We start from the raw sequence: 18,420 nt of genomic DNA, 5'->3' as shown, positions 1-18,420 counted from the left end.
GATGAATAGTAGGCATTGACGGCTTTTTTGGCAGATATTACAATGAATTTTAATAATCTTACAGCCCCAAAAACACAAACAGGAAAAATAATTGAAAAAGTACAACATGAAGGCAGTGAGTTTACAATTATACACGAACATTTGATCCCGAGAAAGCTTTTTTCATAGTGGGTGACGCGTTTACTCAAAGTAATAAATAAATATTTATGCGTCGATATGTGACAATGGATGAAACATGGATTCATCACTTCACTCAGGAATCAAAACAATCATCATATGAATATACTGCCTGTGAACCACGTCCGAAGCGTGTAAAGGCACAATAGTCTACTGGGAAGGTTATGCCTTCAGTAATTTGGGGTGCGCATGGAATATTGTTCATCGAGTATCTCCAAAAGGGAGACACTCAATAACGAAAACTACATGGTTGTTGGATTGTTTGATTACAAAAATCAAGGAAAAACCACGTCATATACCGAAGATAACCAAGACAATGCACAAGTCAATGGCAATAATGGTTAAATTAAACGAATTCCACTTCTTCAAGGTTCTAAAACATTTCTAGTTATTACAGTTGAAATTGCTACTTCGACTGCATGCAGCAACAAAAGAAAAAAATCAAATATCATAAATCATTATTTATAGGTGGCTACCAATCAGCAACAATAGAACTCGCACCTTATTTTTATACGGAAAAAATAAAACAAGTGACTGCAAATAAAATTTATTGCTACAATTTAAAAATCTTTGTTTCAAAAATTGAACAAAAAACAGTTATACAATATAAAGAATAACATGAGATATAACAGATGCTTTTATGATAAGTTTACAAAGACATATTATAGATATATTACATCATTGCCACTTTGTGATTATTTTCTAGGCATAAAATTGATTTAAAACATTGAAATATGAAGTGTCTTTTCCGAAAGTAATTGGAATTAGTAGTCCAAGGTGTCAAAATGGCTACATTCCATTTAATACCATTGTATGATACTATCCATACACCTAATCCCAAGGTCGTTGCGAATTATCGTTCGATGTTATATATAACTTCACTGTAGCGAAAATTCAAATAATAGAACAAGACAAGACACTTATTACAATTCAATTTGTACACAGACGGCTCCATAATAAATGGCTTGGCTGGAATAGACTTCTGTAGAGAACACCCCAAAATAAGTGGAACATGTTACCGTCTGAATCTAAAGTATTGCGATACTCAATTGACGCCATAGAAGCATAGTAATCCCAATCTGCTCAGACAGCAGATCTACCATAATTGTCAGTTTTGACAAAATAGCATCAACAGTGCATGCAAAATAAACTCAACGTGTTCAACAAGAAATTTCAATGTAAGATTATAGCGTATTCAAACTACAACGCCTTTAATTCGTAGAATAGGAATGTAGGTGGTCGAGAGCATTGTGGAATGTACCCATTGATATGTTATCATTTTCTTGCAATTACTTAATGAAGGATTGGGTATTTCACAATATTTGATAATCTTGTAACAATTGTTGAGAAAATAACTGATTATATCTTAAACAGAAATTATAAAATACAAATGAAAAACGACAAACAGTACAACTACAAAACAACTTCTACGACAATATTCTGTTTTGGATAATCTCATAACACAGATGCTTCATAGCTACCAACATTTAGAATGTAATTTTCTTTGATACAAGCAATGATTTTATTTATAATATGGATTTTGAGATTTAGTTCAATGCCTGTAATTCTCACTATCAAATGTCCAAATTGCAAACTTAACATAAAATCTCTTTATAATATTAGCGATGCCGTCTTACTTTTAGTTCCTAGATATTGGTAGTATTATTTGAAAAACACGTAGATTGTGTATATAAAAATGCTGTTTTTGATATTTAATCTACTTAGTTTGTTTTGTATTTTAAATTATAAATAAGATAAAACATATATCTACAAGAATAGATTATAATTTTTAGCTTTAAGCATTTAATACTTTCTGGGACTAGTCAAATTATTAGTTATTAGATAAACTATGTGAAATATTGTATTTTAAGGATATCTAATGAAAAATGATCGGAAAATTACAAATAGTGATATTGATTGGAGCATTGATATAATTAGAAAAGGCACCAATTTGTTTCTTTATAATTACAGATGAGAAATCCTGAAATACATCAACTTTTGAATGTGAAATTAAACTTTTTGAAAAGTTAGAATTTAAGAAAAGTTAAGCTACAAGAATTTATAGACAAAAAGAATACATAACATTTATTTACTCTGGGAAGCAACTAAAACTTTAGGAATGGAGTGGAAGGTTGAGCAAACAATAATAACTCAAAAAATAAACTAAAGGAACGTTATTAAGTAGACAAACAGCTGAAGAAGAAAAATTAATCATTAGTTATTCTCCTAAAAGTTGTCGTTTAAATCGTTAAATTCAACATATACAAAAAAATTGCATGGATACGACCTAATCGAAGGAGCAATAATCAAAAACTACCTAAAAAATCATTTTGTGTTTGAGATATCAAAACACTATATATAATAATAGATTATTATGTAAGGAAATATAATCCAAAAGACCTCTAGTTTAAATTCTATGAAACACCTTTAAGAATAGACCAAGTGTCCAGTGATAGACAAGTCTATGAAGATAAATAAGTATACACTATTCTTATGCATATCCCAGGTGTTTGAAAATGTATGATTTGGGGGACTTATAACAAAATGGAACAAATTATTTATAGAAGAATCTGAAAAATCTGGAATCAAATAATAGCAGATATGCCAAAAAGGTGGGTGCTGGTTCATGTAAGTCTACTACATACATATGATATACCAGATATAGATAATATAAAAATCGCCATATATGTAGATGACTGTCTTTGCAACAAGAACAAAAATTGAAACGAGCCGCCAATCACTTCAACGAATAGAGCATAAGAATTTAATGTATCAATTCCAAATGTCATTAAAAGTCCTAAAATGTAAAACTGCTCAGAAATTTCGCAATATAAAATCAGACTTCAAAAACCACAGCTCACGATTCTCAAAACCGGTTTATGAATGCTTTGAGGGCTCATTCCAGAAAGTTGGATAAATTGTTGTGTATCTCGGAAGAGGTAATTTCCACACTCAGCATAAACTCTTTAAAAAAAATAGACCATATCGACAGCTATCTGGTATCATTAAGACCAACTCGCTCTATGGAGTCACCTTTTTCAAACTGTATTCTTTTGGGAAAGTCATAACGCGAACATAGCACATACTAACTTTAAGACTCATCATTGTAAATGTTTACTATTGTAAAATAATAAAAATAAAATACATTATATACAAATAGACTCCAAAGCTTATTTGGACATATGTACTACAGGTTTGGGGTTGTACTAGAGAAACCAACACAAGATTTATCTAGAGATTTCAAAAGAACTCCATATTAAAGAAAAAATCAAAATATTCTCGCTCTTTGATCAATATGATCCAAAGAAGAGACTGAAGATTTCAAAACCCCTAGACCTTGTGTAAGTATCAAGTAAATGTTGCTAGTTGGTCACCTTCGACCAGATGTACACTTTCTTAAACATATAAAAAATGTATGCAAATATCGATCGATTTCAAGATTTTTCAATTAAATTCGTAAGTATGTAAAAAATGAATTATTTACGACATCACTGTATATGAATAACAAAAAAAAATCCGACATTCAATATTTTATCACAATAAAATGAATACGCTAACTAATTTGGAACCTAAAATAAAGTTATTGAATAAAAACATAAAATTATTGCTTCATATATGGATATTCAACATCTGTTAAAGGAACGAATGTTTCTTTAATGGATTGAGGATTTCCCCATCTTAAAATATAGTGAGGGCCTCCAGCTTTATCATTTGTACCTGAAACAAACCAAAATAGTGATATTCATATTGATTACACAATTTTCAGTCTCTGAAGACGATAACTTGGTAATTGAAACGCGTTTCAAACAGTGTGAGTGTTGGTGAAGTGTAAACTGTATGTTCATTATAACATTACATAATACATAGAACTGGTTAAGTGGGATCTGGATAAGTGAAAAAAAAATTATTGAGAATTTCAATGTTAATGATTATATAAAATTTGATTTCTAGGTTTTTTTAATATTCATCTTTATAATTGGGTACATTTTATCGGGTTGGGGTAGATTTTGAGAAAGATTTTTACAAGCATTTGCATTTCTTCCGCTTTTCTTTCGTTTATCAGAACCATCTCAGGGTTTGACTTACAAACAAGGGGGAATAAAAGTATACAAAAATTTTTTTCTAAAGCTATCTGTACATTTTACACTACATTTAGATCACTAATCAGTAAAGATATCTTCAACCTGTATACGCAACGAATTCGGTACGCCTAAGTACATTTCATTTGCAATCGTTTATTGTTTTGGTTTTCCTGTAAAATTGGCATTTTGAGCTTATGGCCCTATTGAAATAGGGGTACAATTTGTACTCATGAGTGGTCGCTAGGTAGTTGGAGTAGCGCTTGTTTATTTGGAGCTAATACTTTATAGCTATATATTCTTATTTTTTTTCTTTAGTTAAAATTAGAGACTGTTTTCGATTTCAAGAATTGGAATGTACAAAGTAAAAGTAAAAATCAGAACAATATTTATTAAATTCTTACCTGATAATCTAGCACCACCAAAAGGTTGTTGGCCAACAACACTACCAGTAGATTTATCATTAACATAGAAATTACCGGCAGTCATTTTCAATTCTTCAACGGCTCTTCTTAGGAACGCCCTATAAAGAAAATTATTTATTTTACTCTAATTATATAGACAAGTTATTCAACCACAAGTTAAACACAGAAGAAGCAGAATGAAGCAAATGGTAGCTTGTTTCTTTGGTATTGTATTGGTAAATGGAAACAGTGGCTTTAAACATAAGAAGATCAATTCCGCTTGGTTACACAACCATTTGTTTACCAGAAATAATTGGAGAAAATTTGATAACCTCAAAGAAGATGTGAGTCATTCTCCATTATGACAATGTAACCTCTTGAACAGTTCATCAGTTAGCTGAATGATTAACCAACCAGCACTATCATCAGTATATGCTATTACTTGTATTGATTTATTAATGATACTTCCATTGATATTACATTCTCTTATTATGCCTTTAACTGCAATGTTAAACAATACCGCTGAGAGTCCGTCACCCTGTCTTACCTCAGCATCTATTTCAAATTCCTCAGCTGGTCCGTTTTTCATTATTAGCATAGTCCTAGAATTTAGCATAGTCATTTTTACCAATCATATCAACTTTTGGGGTACTGGTAGTTTCTCCATGTCCTTTATAATCGTCCTCCTTTTTAGACTGTCGAATGCTTGTTTGAAGTCGATGAATAGCATTTGCATATTAATGTTGTGCTCATAGCTTTTTTCGACCAGTTGCTTTATAGTATTATGGCATCTACTGTAGATTTTTCTTACCTAAAACCTTTTTGATATTCCCCTTTTCTGGTTCCACTACCTTTTTCAGTCTATCATTTATTAATGTTGTTAGTATTTTGTATACGGTATTAAGCAAACTAATACCTCTATAATTAATACAGATGTTGGGATTTCCTCCCTTCAGTATTGGTATAATTAATCCAGTAGACCACTCTCTTGGCATTGCTTCTGTTTCCCATACTCTTTCTATGATCCTGAATATCTTGTACCTTAGTTTATCTCCTCCATATTTTATTAGTTTATTCACTATTTCGTCTGGTCCTCCTGTTTTATTGGGTTTTGTTCTATATATTTATCTATTATTTCATTACATTCTGCTTCCGTCGGCTTTTCTTCATTCTCTAATATGGTACCATTGTCACTTATATAATCTTCGTATCCACTGTCTTCTTCCGTTAATAATTCTATGAAATACTGACTCCATTCTCTTTCATTGATATTGTTGTATTTTGTTTCTTCATATGTTGATATAATTATACATTATTTTTATTGTTATTTTCTTACCTTTTTATTACCTTGGTGCTCTCTTTTCTTATTTTTTTATATACGAGTATATTATAATCCTCTTGTTTCATAGTTTTTAGCCATTTCAACCTAGCTTCTTATTGTACATTCCGTGTCAAAGCAATCGTTATTTTTTCTAATATCTTTTGTACCAATGACTTTCTGCGTTCCATTTATAACACTTTTCTTAATCTCTTCCCATTGCATTTTATAGTTGCTTTTCTATTTCTTTTTCATATTCTTCCTCCCTCGTTTTCAGTTTCTGCACATTCCATTTTATGCTTTTTATCTTAATTTAATTTTGATTATCACTAAGTGATAATCATTTTTGATCTCCTTTTTGATATTAAGGTGTGATCTATTTTGTAAATTACAATCTTAGGTTCAAAATGGATTTTTTGTATGCTTAAGACATCCAGAACATGTGTTACCAAAACTGGTATACTGCGACCTTGAAGACCGCACCTTTACATAGGGAATGAGAAGAAAACATATTTCTAAACTTCTCAGCTACTGTGGAAAGAAAAGTTTTCAAAATAATTTTCACTTACTCATCTTGAGCAAAGATAGCTCCAGTAAGAGCAAATGACGTCGTAGACCCAACCATATCTAGAGTATCTTTCAATTTATCATCTTTATAAACATAAATTGTGAGAACAGGGCCGAATATTTCTTCCACCATTATTTTATCCTTGGGATTTTTGGTTTCGACAATCGTAGGTTCAACGAAATAGCCAACGCTAAAAAAATTCATTAAAATAACAATAGTTTTAAAATTTTCTATGAATCAATCCTTGCGGTGCACGAGTCCCCAGCAGGGCGACGCGACGTGTGCGCCATCTATTGAGCAGTCATGAAAACAAGGCATCGGCCACCATGTTGTTACATTTCGAGGAGACAGGACATACCGGAGCATTGCTAGTGATTATTGTTTGATGAAGTATGGCTTTTTTGAGGGGATATAGAGAGAAATTGATTTATCATGTCCGTGAGCGCTATCAGAAGTAAGTTCAGGGTGTGGTTGTGACCCATTTGAGCTGCGGTACGAAAATATGGACCATTGGCCACACGTGACTGAATTAGACAGACTGGATTACCTAGTTTTCCGCACGAACTTTACGACCAAAGAATTACAAGAGTTTAGAAGCTCACAATTTCCTCACCTCTAACCTTGTATTTCCTCCTTGTGAATGTGCTGCCACTATGACATCTATGATCACTCTGGTTTGTTTACGAAAAACGTATCAATAATATGGCCGACGCCCAGTTGTCGTATCTGATCGCCAGATGGCAATCGCGTCACAGGGGCAATAAATGTAACGCGCTTGACTCGAGAACCTCAAGAATAGGTATGTGAAACGGATAGGAATGTCAAAATAAATACCTGTCATCGCATTTACCTCCTGCTAAAATTTGTAAATCAGATGAGTTTTTAGCATGTTCAATGTAGCCTTTAATTCTTTTGAAGGCTTTATCGTCAATAACTGCCGAAGTGAAGTTAGTTGCGTCTGTCGGATCTCCTACTTTCAATTGATTCCGTTTAGTTATAAGCCCTTCTTTAATCTATAAAACAGAACCATTAAAATGTTAGATTTTTGATATACATGAATGATGTAAATATTGTATTGGATCTAATGTGAATGATATTATATAATACCATCAATGTAAATTATTAAATTTATTATTTCTAACAGTTTGTTTGTAAGAAGTTTCTAAAAAAAATCTCTAAGTATTCATAAACTATTGAAAAAATTGGTCGAGTTATATGAAGAAAAATCTAGAATATTCTAAAGAATTAAGAAGCAGAAGATGATATTATGTAAACATGACATGTGTCAGCATTTATTTTACTATAAAATAGGATTGTTGAAAACAAACCTTTTAATGAATTTTGTTCATTCAATAATGAATTTTAGTTTCTTCCTTAAGATAGGACTAAATAAAGAGTAGAAAATAAAATATAAAATTTATTGTTTGTATTGTATAGAGTTACTTACTTTTGGCCAAAGCGATTCCGGTACATACATTCTGGAACAGGCGCTACATTTCTGTCCACAGTATTCGAAAGCACTTCGTATTGTACCATTAATAACAGTTTGTATATCTGCTGAAGGATGCACAAAATGATAGTTTTTACCTCCACACTCTCCGATCAGCCTTGGGAAATTTTTATAAATACTTATATTTTCCCCGACTTGCCTCCACAATCTTGTGAACGTTCTAGAAATTATTTTATTTGTTGTTTAAATATCAACATTAAATTCTATTATCAGAAGCAAAATGGAATGATTTACAAAACTTATAATTTGGACAAATTAAATGAATAGAATATTTGAAAATATCTGGAAACTGTTTATGTTAGCCAAAGGACAAAGTTAGAACTCATATCTAAATCTGCACGGTATAAGTCACACCAAATATTTCATAATCTTACAAAAATTTCAATAATACCAATAAGCGTAAATACTTTGTTTCCTCATTTATGGGATTTCTTAAAGTTATGTTGTTAGATTGTAGAGCGGGCTTTCATTAAAATTAACTATATTCTTCCATCTTTTGATACTTTCAACTATTGTCTTAACTTATGTAAAGTTAACATCTTTTATGGTGATCAGGACTACCTGCAGAAGCTGCTTGTTATTATTGTAAAAATTCTTCCCATTGATTACATAACTTGATTTTGGAACCTAAAAGGTGGTTTAGATTTAAATTCCAGTATCTTCTAGGACCAAGTAACTGCACCAGGGTAAGAAAACTCACACAGTTTATAGACTCCGCAGTTGTTGGAGACTCCAAAAATAACTTTTGATTTCCACCCCAAGTATTGAAGGTGGGTATAATGGGTGCGATTACAAGATGTTCAAAATAAGTGTATATAACTATCTTTAACAATATATAGACGCGAGTACTCAAGAAGTTTTGTGATAACCATAATACGTTTGAAAAGCAAACTAACTTGTTAAATATTATAATAAATATAATTTTATTCAATTATGTGAAAAAAATTTACCTTTTTTGTAAGGTGGAGATGAAAGGTTAAAAAATGGTGATTTCTTGTTTATAATGGCATACAAACACTCAAGAAAATACAAAAAAAAACAGTATAGTGGTAAAACTACCACTGATTTCGATCATTTTGGTTAATACAACTCCATTGAACTGTTTTGAAAAATAACTGGATGAAAGATTTGAGTATAAAATTTTAATTTTAAATATGTCGCCCAAAGCAAAGGAACTGTTGTTTCAGGTACGTTTAGAAGTGCTCATGAACCAAGAGATGACGCTAAAACGAAAACTCGAGTTGGCTATCTATAGGATGTGGTTCATTTATGAATTGTACAATTCACATACACAAGCAGGTACCTATGAATTGTACGGGTTCATTATCAGTAAGGTATATAGACATTGCAGACGTTTTTTGATTAAGTGTAAAATATTTTGATACACTAATTCTTGTACCACTTCTGGTTTCAGGAAATATAAAAAAAATGTATGGGGAATCTACTCCTTTTAATTCAGATGGCTGCTCTACAGAGCTTAGAAATTTAAGGTCTTCTTTAGGTATATCAAGGTTTTCAGCAAACCAATTACTATTTAGCATAGTTCTGGGAGAGGTATTTTATTTTTCCTGAAAGGAGTATCCAACACACTTAACGGATTTCTTTATGTTTGGAAACAAAATTTACAAGTTATGATATTTTGATATATAAAAGATAAGCAATTGAAAATACCCGTTATTGTTAATTTTGACAAACTAATATATTATATTGATATTATAGATAGTTGGATACTACTTACGGCACACTCCCTGTGAAATTGATGCCTGCCAGATGAGGAGAGGCAGTAATTGTGTCTCCGAACACAGGACCGTCCGCTGGAACAAAGTTAACAACACCTGGTGGTACTCCGGCTTCTCTACATATTTTGAATATTAACCAATTTGAAAGTAAGGCAGTGTCGCTAGGTTTCCACAAAACTGCATTGCCCTAAAAGATCATTTCAATTATTTCAAAGTTGAAATAAATGTACTGATATGAATGACGCCACAATTTTTATAACTCAGGGAGTAAATTAAAATAAATCAGTGACAGAGAAATTCTAGAATCAAATGATTAGTAATACCAGTAGTAGTAGTAATACTGAAAATTAGTTATTCATTATTAGTTTCAATTATTTCTTATTCTTGATATTAGTAATAGATATTGTTAAAATTATAAATATCCCAATCTGGCCTATTTCACTTCTCATTTCCTTGTTGAAGTATCAGCATGGCGACCCTTGCTTATTATGAAAATAATTAATTTTCAAAAATTTTTGTTTAATTATGTCCTCCTCTGCTGAAGAATTAATGATGGTTTTTGGAACCCAATCTCTGGTTGAGCTAGAGCAACGGCGGATCTAGAATTTTTGGGGGAGCTGAAAGCACAGTAAATGTAACTACATTATACAAAGTATTAAAGCGTTGACGGATATCATACAATTGAAGACGTAGTAGTGGAATCAGGTCATTCTTTCTAATGAATAAAATACGAGTTTCAAACTCATTATATTTGTATAAAATTTAGATTCTTACAAAAAAATTTCTTTGACGTTTTGGAGGGAGCTTCGGACCGAAAGCCCCCACCCGTAGATCCGCCACTGAGCTAATGTTGCATGAAATGTTTGATATAAGCAATGTTTACATCAAAACTATAAAAACCTTTTTTATCCTAATTGGAAAATATTTGTATAATTATTATAAATCTAAATTAAAACTAGTAGGGGAACAAATTTCCAATCTCACCATGAGTGCTGGTGTATATGCCAAATTTCCTCCTATTGCCGTGAAATTAAATGGCGATACAGCAGCTATAAAACCATCAATACCTCTGTACCTCATTGAATTTTTAGTAACCATAGGATTTTCTGATATAGGTTGATATTTAATTGCTTCTTTTAAAAAATAAGCGTTAAGCCTGTAAACAGGAATGTATGTATTTCAATTTATCGGAATAAACTTACTCTTTGATTTACCTAAAAAAATCTATCAGTTCTGCGGCTGCGTCAATTTCTGCCTGAATTATTGTTTTACCCTGTCCTAAGATCGTCGCAGCATTCAATTTAGCTCTGTATTCATTAGCCATCATATTTGCTGCCTTCTCCCAAATTTTTAATCTACAACAATTCATTTGTTCAATTTGAGTGTGGTATTTGTATTAAACACACTGTTTACTATCACTACACCGACAATCCCAATTACAATGTCTGACAAGTTGTGTTCATAGGTAAAATTGTAACGAAATAAATAGTATTTTGAGTATGACTATTACTAGAAAAAAACTTACAAGGGTTGAGACTGGTGAAGATGATACATTAAAACTATTCAGTTGAATGTATCAATCTCGATAAAAATAAAGTAAACATGAATTTATGGAACCTTTGGTGAAATTCATACTGAACACACTATTTTTACTACCACTACAGCAAAACTCACAATTACACTGTTTCACGCACTTTTCGATAACTAATTTTCTTTTTCAAGTACTCAGGTAGTTTTTCTCCTTCAGAAAGTGTGTTCGGTACTAGTGATTTAGAATCAATATAAACCCAATGCGATAAAATTTTTCCGTAGATTGGCCTGCAAAGGCAAGAGAGGAGAATTGGCACGTCTTAACACGCGTTAGTACCAACGTTTCAAAAGGCCCATGAGGATAAGTCTCGATTCCGTGCGCGTGTTTTTGAGTAGTGTAAACGCTTTAATGAGGACCGAGAGAGCACTGAACATGACCAGCGCCCAGGTCGCCCTGTGACTGCTTTAACTACGGAAACAGTGACCAAAATCTACCAAATTGTGCGTGCAAATCGTCGAATGATCCTGATGATTGCCGAGGTTGTAAACGCCGATAAAGAAATTGTTAGAAAAATTTTACACGAGGAATTACACATGACAAACGTCTGCTCAGATTTTCTTGAATGGTTAGGAAAAGATCTGCTTTGAAAGGGACCCGATTTGAGTCTATGGAAGCGGTAAAGCAAAAAAAGGCGGAGCTCCTAATGGCCCTCACCAAAAAAGACTTTCAGTACTGCTTTGATCAATGGAAAAAACGCATGGAGGTGAGCATTCGAATGCAGAATAATTTTTATAATAAAACCCTTTTTCGTAACTTCGTATATTTGATAATCGCATGTCTTCAAGAGAATCGATTAAAAAAAATCTGTAAAACAAAAATTTGGTCAATTTAAAAATGATGTATCAAGTAACTCAAAGGTAAACGAAGTTTGTTTTGTTTAGAATTTGGACATTTCAAAATGACAAAGTGATATCACCCCTAATGTAGCATATAAATGAAAATAAAAAAAAAATGGAGCTCACCTTTCTGGTATTGGTACTGAATCCCATTTCTTTTGAGTTGTACTAGCAGTTTCAATTGCTTTTTGGAGAAGATTTTTGTCGGCGTAGTAAAATTTGGCCAATTTCTTTTTATGGTCATGTGGCATTACCTTGAACATTAAAATTATAACATTACAAAAGCTACACACACATACATATTATGTTAACTGCTACATCTCACTATCTATTATTTTTGTTATGAGTATAATGTATATAATGTATTATGGTATAAAAGTGATAAGTTTAAAATATAGAATATTATTAATTTATTTTATAAATATTTAGCATAATTTAGAACCATTTTTTAACATATACTTGCTGATGATTTTATTACTTGAAACTAGAAAGTTGTTACTCCGGTAATATTTTTATTTTTTTTTTGCTATATTTATATTGTAAAGTTGGAAAATGACTATTAATAAAATTTGAAATTATTGTTGATAAAAGTACTTTTAGCTTACTATGCTATGAAAAGTATCACTTCTTGGTCTGATTCTACTTTTTTTCACGATTTTTGAAATTCATCTGGAATGCTGCTTCTGTTAATGTTTATTTGTATACCAAATAATTTTAGTACTAGATATATAGACAAGAAAAACCTTAAAGGTTTCCCTAACATTGTAATCTGATCATCAGCGATCAATGAACAATTTTATTCTATCCTAAATTACTATGAATATCTTTCTCCGATGAAGAGATTTCGCACTTTGCTCTGCTTTTACCTCTGGCAATTAGGTAACTTACTAAAAAGTCTTTATCCTCCTCAATTTTATTTATAAGTTGGTGTTGTCGAGGAAATGGATTGCTTCGACGTTTTCGTGTTTTGAGGCCCGCTTTTGACTCTTGGCAAATTTGATTACCTGCCTTTCACTGTCTATATCCAGATCGCGATGGAGACAACTATTTCTACCAGGGTTTATCAACAATCCACTTTATTTTAGAATCTCTGGGTATTATGTTCGCTGGTACATCCCCATAGTTGAATCCCGTAAGTCCAAACCGGTTTCAGGATTTATTTATGGACAATTTATTCTGTATTGACAGTAGATTTTCTTCCCAGCAACCACAACGTTTCTTATATTTGATACTGAGTTTTTCTCGTATCTGTTTTATGTGAGTTTTCTAGCATAACTTCGCATCTAGTGTTATTTGATTTGATATGAGTGTATATAATAACACCCAAAGAAGAAGAAAAATGGAATAAGTAAATTATTTTTTTTGTGATAACACTACTGACTGATTCCTTCAAGGAGCAGTTGGACCTTGATGTTGGTAAAGGTGCCTTGTATCCGCCCTCCTAGGGCGCGCCAACTTGAGCATGAGGAGAGCGGTATGTGCAAAGGATGGCTCATTTTTATGGTTTCAATCCAATTGGGAAACAATCGTGCGTAGAGATGAATGGTACTTGAGTCCCAATCAGGTGTCGCGGAAAATGCCTGCGGAAAACCTGGCAAAACTCCAAGGGTCCCGTAAAAACAAGGACAACAAATATATTAATTGACAATATATTTATTAGACATTTTGCAATTAGAAACTAAAGTTAAAAAAAATTTAAATCCACTACAAGATAGCCTTACCTGATATCTGACATCTTTTGTTTGATATTCTTTGTCTCCAATGACAATAGGAACATCTTCAGTTTGAGCATAACTATTTTTCAGGGCTGTTTCTAATTCAGTTCGTTCTTTCGATCCCTTCAGATACTGTAAAATTGGTTCATTTGATACACCAGTATCGTTCACTTTGATTTCTGGTACTACAGAAGCTACACATCTGGCACCAATTCTGAAATTATTGAATAAAGCAGATGTTAATAAGTTTTGTGCTTTGACCAACATAAGAAACTGATTTATTGACAATAATCATATTAGTTTAAAAAAAATTTTGTTTTCAATCATTATTCTAATTAAAACCATGCCACTTTTGTCAATAATACAGCGTGTTCCAGGACTTGATGCAAAATGCAAAAAATTCGGGAGTCAGCTTAGGAGAAATTTAGATTTTTAGATCGTTGTACATGCTAAGGAAAACGTTAGCCATAAAGAGACATTCTGAAAAATTATCATAAATTGTAACTATGTATTGAGTGTTACTACAAATTAAACTGTGGAAAAATTTAGTTGGTTATCAACAACTTATCAAATAAAAACAAAAACCTATAATAACTGTTAGACGTAGGCACCTTGCACTTCTACACACTTCTGGAGCCCGTGGAGAATATTTCTTTGAACTAGTAAGAGCATTCCTATATTCTGCCATATAGCGTCCCAATGGAAGTTTATTCTATCGATAATTTCGTTCCTTGTGTTTATCGATATTGCATATATGGTTCATGCATGATGAAGTTCCTCCCCATTTCCTAAATGATGTAAAAAATCATCTTAATAACATTTTTCCTAATTTTTTCGGATTCTTTTGGGGATACATATCTTAAAAGATTGGTATATGCAACACCAGTAAAGACAAGTAACGAAATTATCGAGAGAATAAACTTCCATTGTAGCGCTACAAGGCAGGATCTTGGAATGTTTTCCAAGTTCAAAGAAATATCCTCCGTTGACTCTGGAAGTAAGTAGAATTGCAAGGTACTCACTTCGAATAATTAATATAGTTTTTTTGTGTTTATTGTTGTAGGCTAACCAACTGAATTTTTCTACATTTCAATTTTTTATTTATGTAAGTACACAATGTTCAAGTTCAGTATGCAGTTCAATAAGAAATGTTTGTTTTTGTTTCAATACAGCAAGTATTTTCAATTAATAATTACAATTTATGATAATTTTCTTCAGAATGTCTCTTTATGGTTAACAGTTTCCTTGGCATGTACAGCGATCTAAAAATCTGCATTTGTCCTAAACCATAAATTTCATCCAGTTAAGCAGAGTACCTTTTTGTTTCAAAATCGATTGAAACATTCATTTTTGCTATATTTAGTTTGTACAGGTTGCCCTGTAAAAGTTAAGGATTGTTAACCATTGTGCAGGACCCCCCCCCCAGGCATTCAGATAGTAGTGTAGAATTAATTATTTTGTCAAACAAACTACATTGACATACGTAATCATCCATTGAACATCCATAATGTTCGAATTTTTTTATGTCACAGCATATATTTTTTTAACATCATCTACTCACTCCCGATATTTTACACCAAGTCCCGGAACACCCTGCATATTTAAGCATAACCAGCAAATATAAACTGACCCTATTAGTATTAGAGATTAACCTTACTCTGAATTTTTTTTACAAAGTAAGTTATAACAACAATGGTATCATCTTATGAAACAAGGTAATTAGAATTTATCCATCTAAGTGATACATGACATCTAACTTCATCAAGAAATGGCCTTAGTTTGTGCACATGTTTGATAGGGTTTCATGTCTATCAATCCCACTTTCTAAAGAATAGGTAAAAGCTCTTCTTTCAGCTGTTACAAATATTTAAAAACGGTTTGTTTGAAGCGTTCGACCGTTAAGCACATAGCCTTCTCTTCTTAGGCCCGTCACGAGTGCTGGGCACTCACATAATAATATGACATGGTCTACAGTTTTTTCATTCTCCACGCACCAGCGGCACTCCGGAACGTCCGATTAATATCCTTAACCGTTAAATCAAATTCATAAATAAAGTTTTGTGAAGACTATGGTTTTTTTGAAAACTATGACGCTGGATTAACTAGAACACTTATCAGCTGATTGCGGATCCTAATCCAGAACGAGATTTTCATCAGAGATTCTGAACGTTAAATTCTATTTTCAGTGGAATTTCAAATTTAAAACTTGGTCTATAAAAACCTAAGATTTTTATACTTTTTTCCGTGTGTTAATTTTTAGATAATATTTATTGAATTATATAATAGATTCTAGATGTTTAATAATTGTTATTGAGCAGTTTCTCCCTCTGACTACCGAGATGGGAAGGATACTATCATATGAATAGGATCAGGATGATTAACTCGATCAGTTTCCAAACCACAGTAAACGCGATCCGGATTATTTTCCAAACATTCTGGTCATGATTTTATAATCCGATCATAGTTTCTGAAAAGTCTTTATATCATCTGAAAATTGTCAATACATCATTAGCATTTGAACACAATCTGCTGTACTATATGGACTTTATAGTAAGAACCTATAGATTTATTATGTCAAAAAATTCACCTAGATGCAATCAACGCCTAAAACATTTCTAACAGCCTTTGCATCGTTCTACCTAAGGCATTGGTAATTTTGAGTGATTACTATTTTCTACCAAGTCGTGCCTCTAAAAGTATGATGGGACAGAGAAGTCTTTCACCAAAATGTGATGGCAACTCAAACACTAAAGATGAACCAAGTTATTTTTCGCAATTCCAAATATACAATTCTTGTAGAAATATAGCCATTTTGTCGAAAATGCAACGAAAAATTTACGGAAATCCATGATGAATTAAGATGTACACGAGTCTATGTAAAATATTCATTCGAAAGTACACTTGTTGAATAAGCCACCAAATGATAAGCTCACAGGGCTCAAAATGGGAATTTTACCAGGCATTATGGGCTTTAAATGAAATATACCAATATAACAGCCCCAAACACATCATCGCCATCGAATAAATCCCTTAAGAGTTAAAAGGGATGGCTAATGTATTATTTATACCAGCTCTCTAATTTTTGTTATATAAATTATAATCTCTGCATAATTCTGATTCCATTGAACACGATCGGCCATTTTTTAACAAAAATGAGGTAATGATATTATCAATTCGTTGTGTGCTTAATTAAGCGTCAATATTTATAACAAAGTGTAATTTTTCATAAAAAATAGCATAAATAACTATAAAAAATAAGCTAAACTTGGATAGCGCCTCGTTTACAACAAACACTTCTGTGAAATTTGTCACTTCAACTTCACAAGTTAATGAATAGAGGCTAAAAACATCATCAATTAATTCTTACAGAAAATATTGAACAAAACTTGGTAAAGTAAAGTAACTCATTTCAACATGACCATGTTATTATTTACTGATATATTTGAGCAGATAAATATATGAATCCACTTAATACTTTTAGAAATAAAATGAAGATCAAATACACTGGAAATAAATACATTTGGAACCAAAATAACTCTCTAGAAATATATTTTAGTAGTATCCATTTATAAATTTCTAGTTTATTTCCTTGACCTACAAATTGATGTGTAGGTTAGCAAAAGGTTTTTAAAATAGTTGCACAGAATATATTATGTTAATATTCATACTTAAACAATAACTAATTTACTATACACGTTAATTCTAACTTATTGAGTCAATATTTATTGACCTCTCCCTATAAATCTCTAAATCAGCTGTTCCGATTTTTTTTCAGAGGAAAACAATTAAATAAGAAAATATAATGACTTTTATTACGTGTACTAGTATGACAAGTCCTGCTTGGGAATAAATAAATCCGTTTAAATTGTATAATTAGCAATAAAAGTGTCAATGGAAAATTACCACCGAACCCAGTTTTCACATGAACTTTCTCTAAAGATAATTCTCACAGATAACCTTTAGGTCAGAAAATAAGCAAAACTCAAGAATTATATGATACACATATTAAAAATACTATTTACAATTCCAGATAAATCGTTATCTAGTAAAAGTTCAACTTTGACTGACCTTTGAAAACTTGAAGACAAGTTCTGTTTACATAAAGATAACATAGCTCTAAGTTCTTGATGTATTCGAATTAAGAAATTATTCACTATTTATTATCGAAATACAAATGCTCCACCGCACCATTTAACAGAAAGCTAAAATAAACATCAACGTAAGTTCATTTAATAGGTAACTGATGTGACGTAATTTTATAGAAGTGGAGCCTCTCTCCTATTTTGTTGATGTTTGACAGAAATTATAGAGGGTGATTCTGATGTGATTTTTATGTACATTTAATTTATGAAAATGATATTTCACTAGAATGTATACATTAATTTATTGAATAACACTATTATTGCCAATATTGACATGCCTCAAATTACTTGTAAATAAAAAAATCTCACTCTGTTGATGTTATACACCAATGTTCGATAGT

At 31.8% G+C, this 18,420-nt stretch overlaps 1 protein-coding gene across 1 annotated transcript; it reads right to left on the bottom strand.

Moving 5' to 3' along the window:
* Window positions 1-712: 712 nt before the first annotated feature.
* LOC130443057 (delta-1-pyrroline-5-carboxylate dehydrogenase, mitochondrial) lies at window positions 713-18,235 on the bottom strand. The gene is made up of 11 exons (XM_056777507.1): window positions 18,006-18,235; window positions 13,944-14,151; window positions 12,349-12,476; window positions 11,010-11,150; window positions 10,780-10,951; window positions 9,795-9,982; window positions 7,994-8,216; window positions 7,381-7,559; window positions 6,548-6,736; window positions 4,661-4,779; window positions 713-3,894 (listed from the first exon to the last, which is right to left on the bottom strand). The coding sequence occupies exons 1-11, from the start codon at window positions 18,047-18,049 to the stop codon at window positions 3,779-3,781; spliced, it is 1,707 nt and encodes a 568-aa protein (XP_056633485.1). The 5' UTR covers window positions 18,050-18,235; the 3' UTR covers window positions 713-3,778.
* Window positions 18,236-18,420: the final 185 nt, after the last annotated feature.

Source organism: Diorhabda sublineata, chromosome 4 (genome assembly GCF_026230105.1).
Source record: "Diorhabda sublineata isolate icDioSubl1.1 chromosome 4, icDioSubl1.1, whole genome shotgun sequence".
Lineage (NCBI taxonomy): Eukaryota > Metazoa > Arthropoda > Insecta > Coleoptera > Chrysomelidae > Diorhabda > Diorhabda sublineata.
Note: the sequence above shows the minus strand (reverse complement) of the source record. Positions and strands in the feature narration are given on the sequence as shown.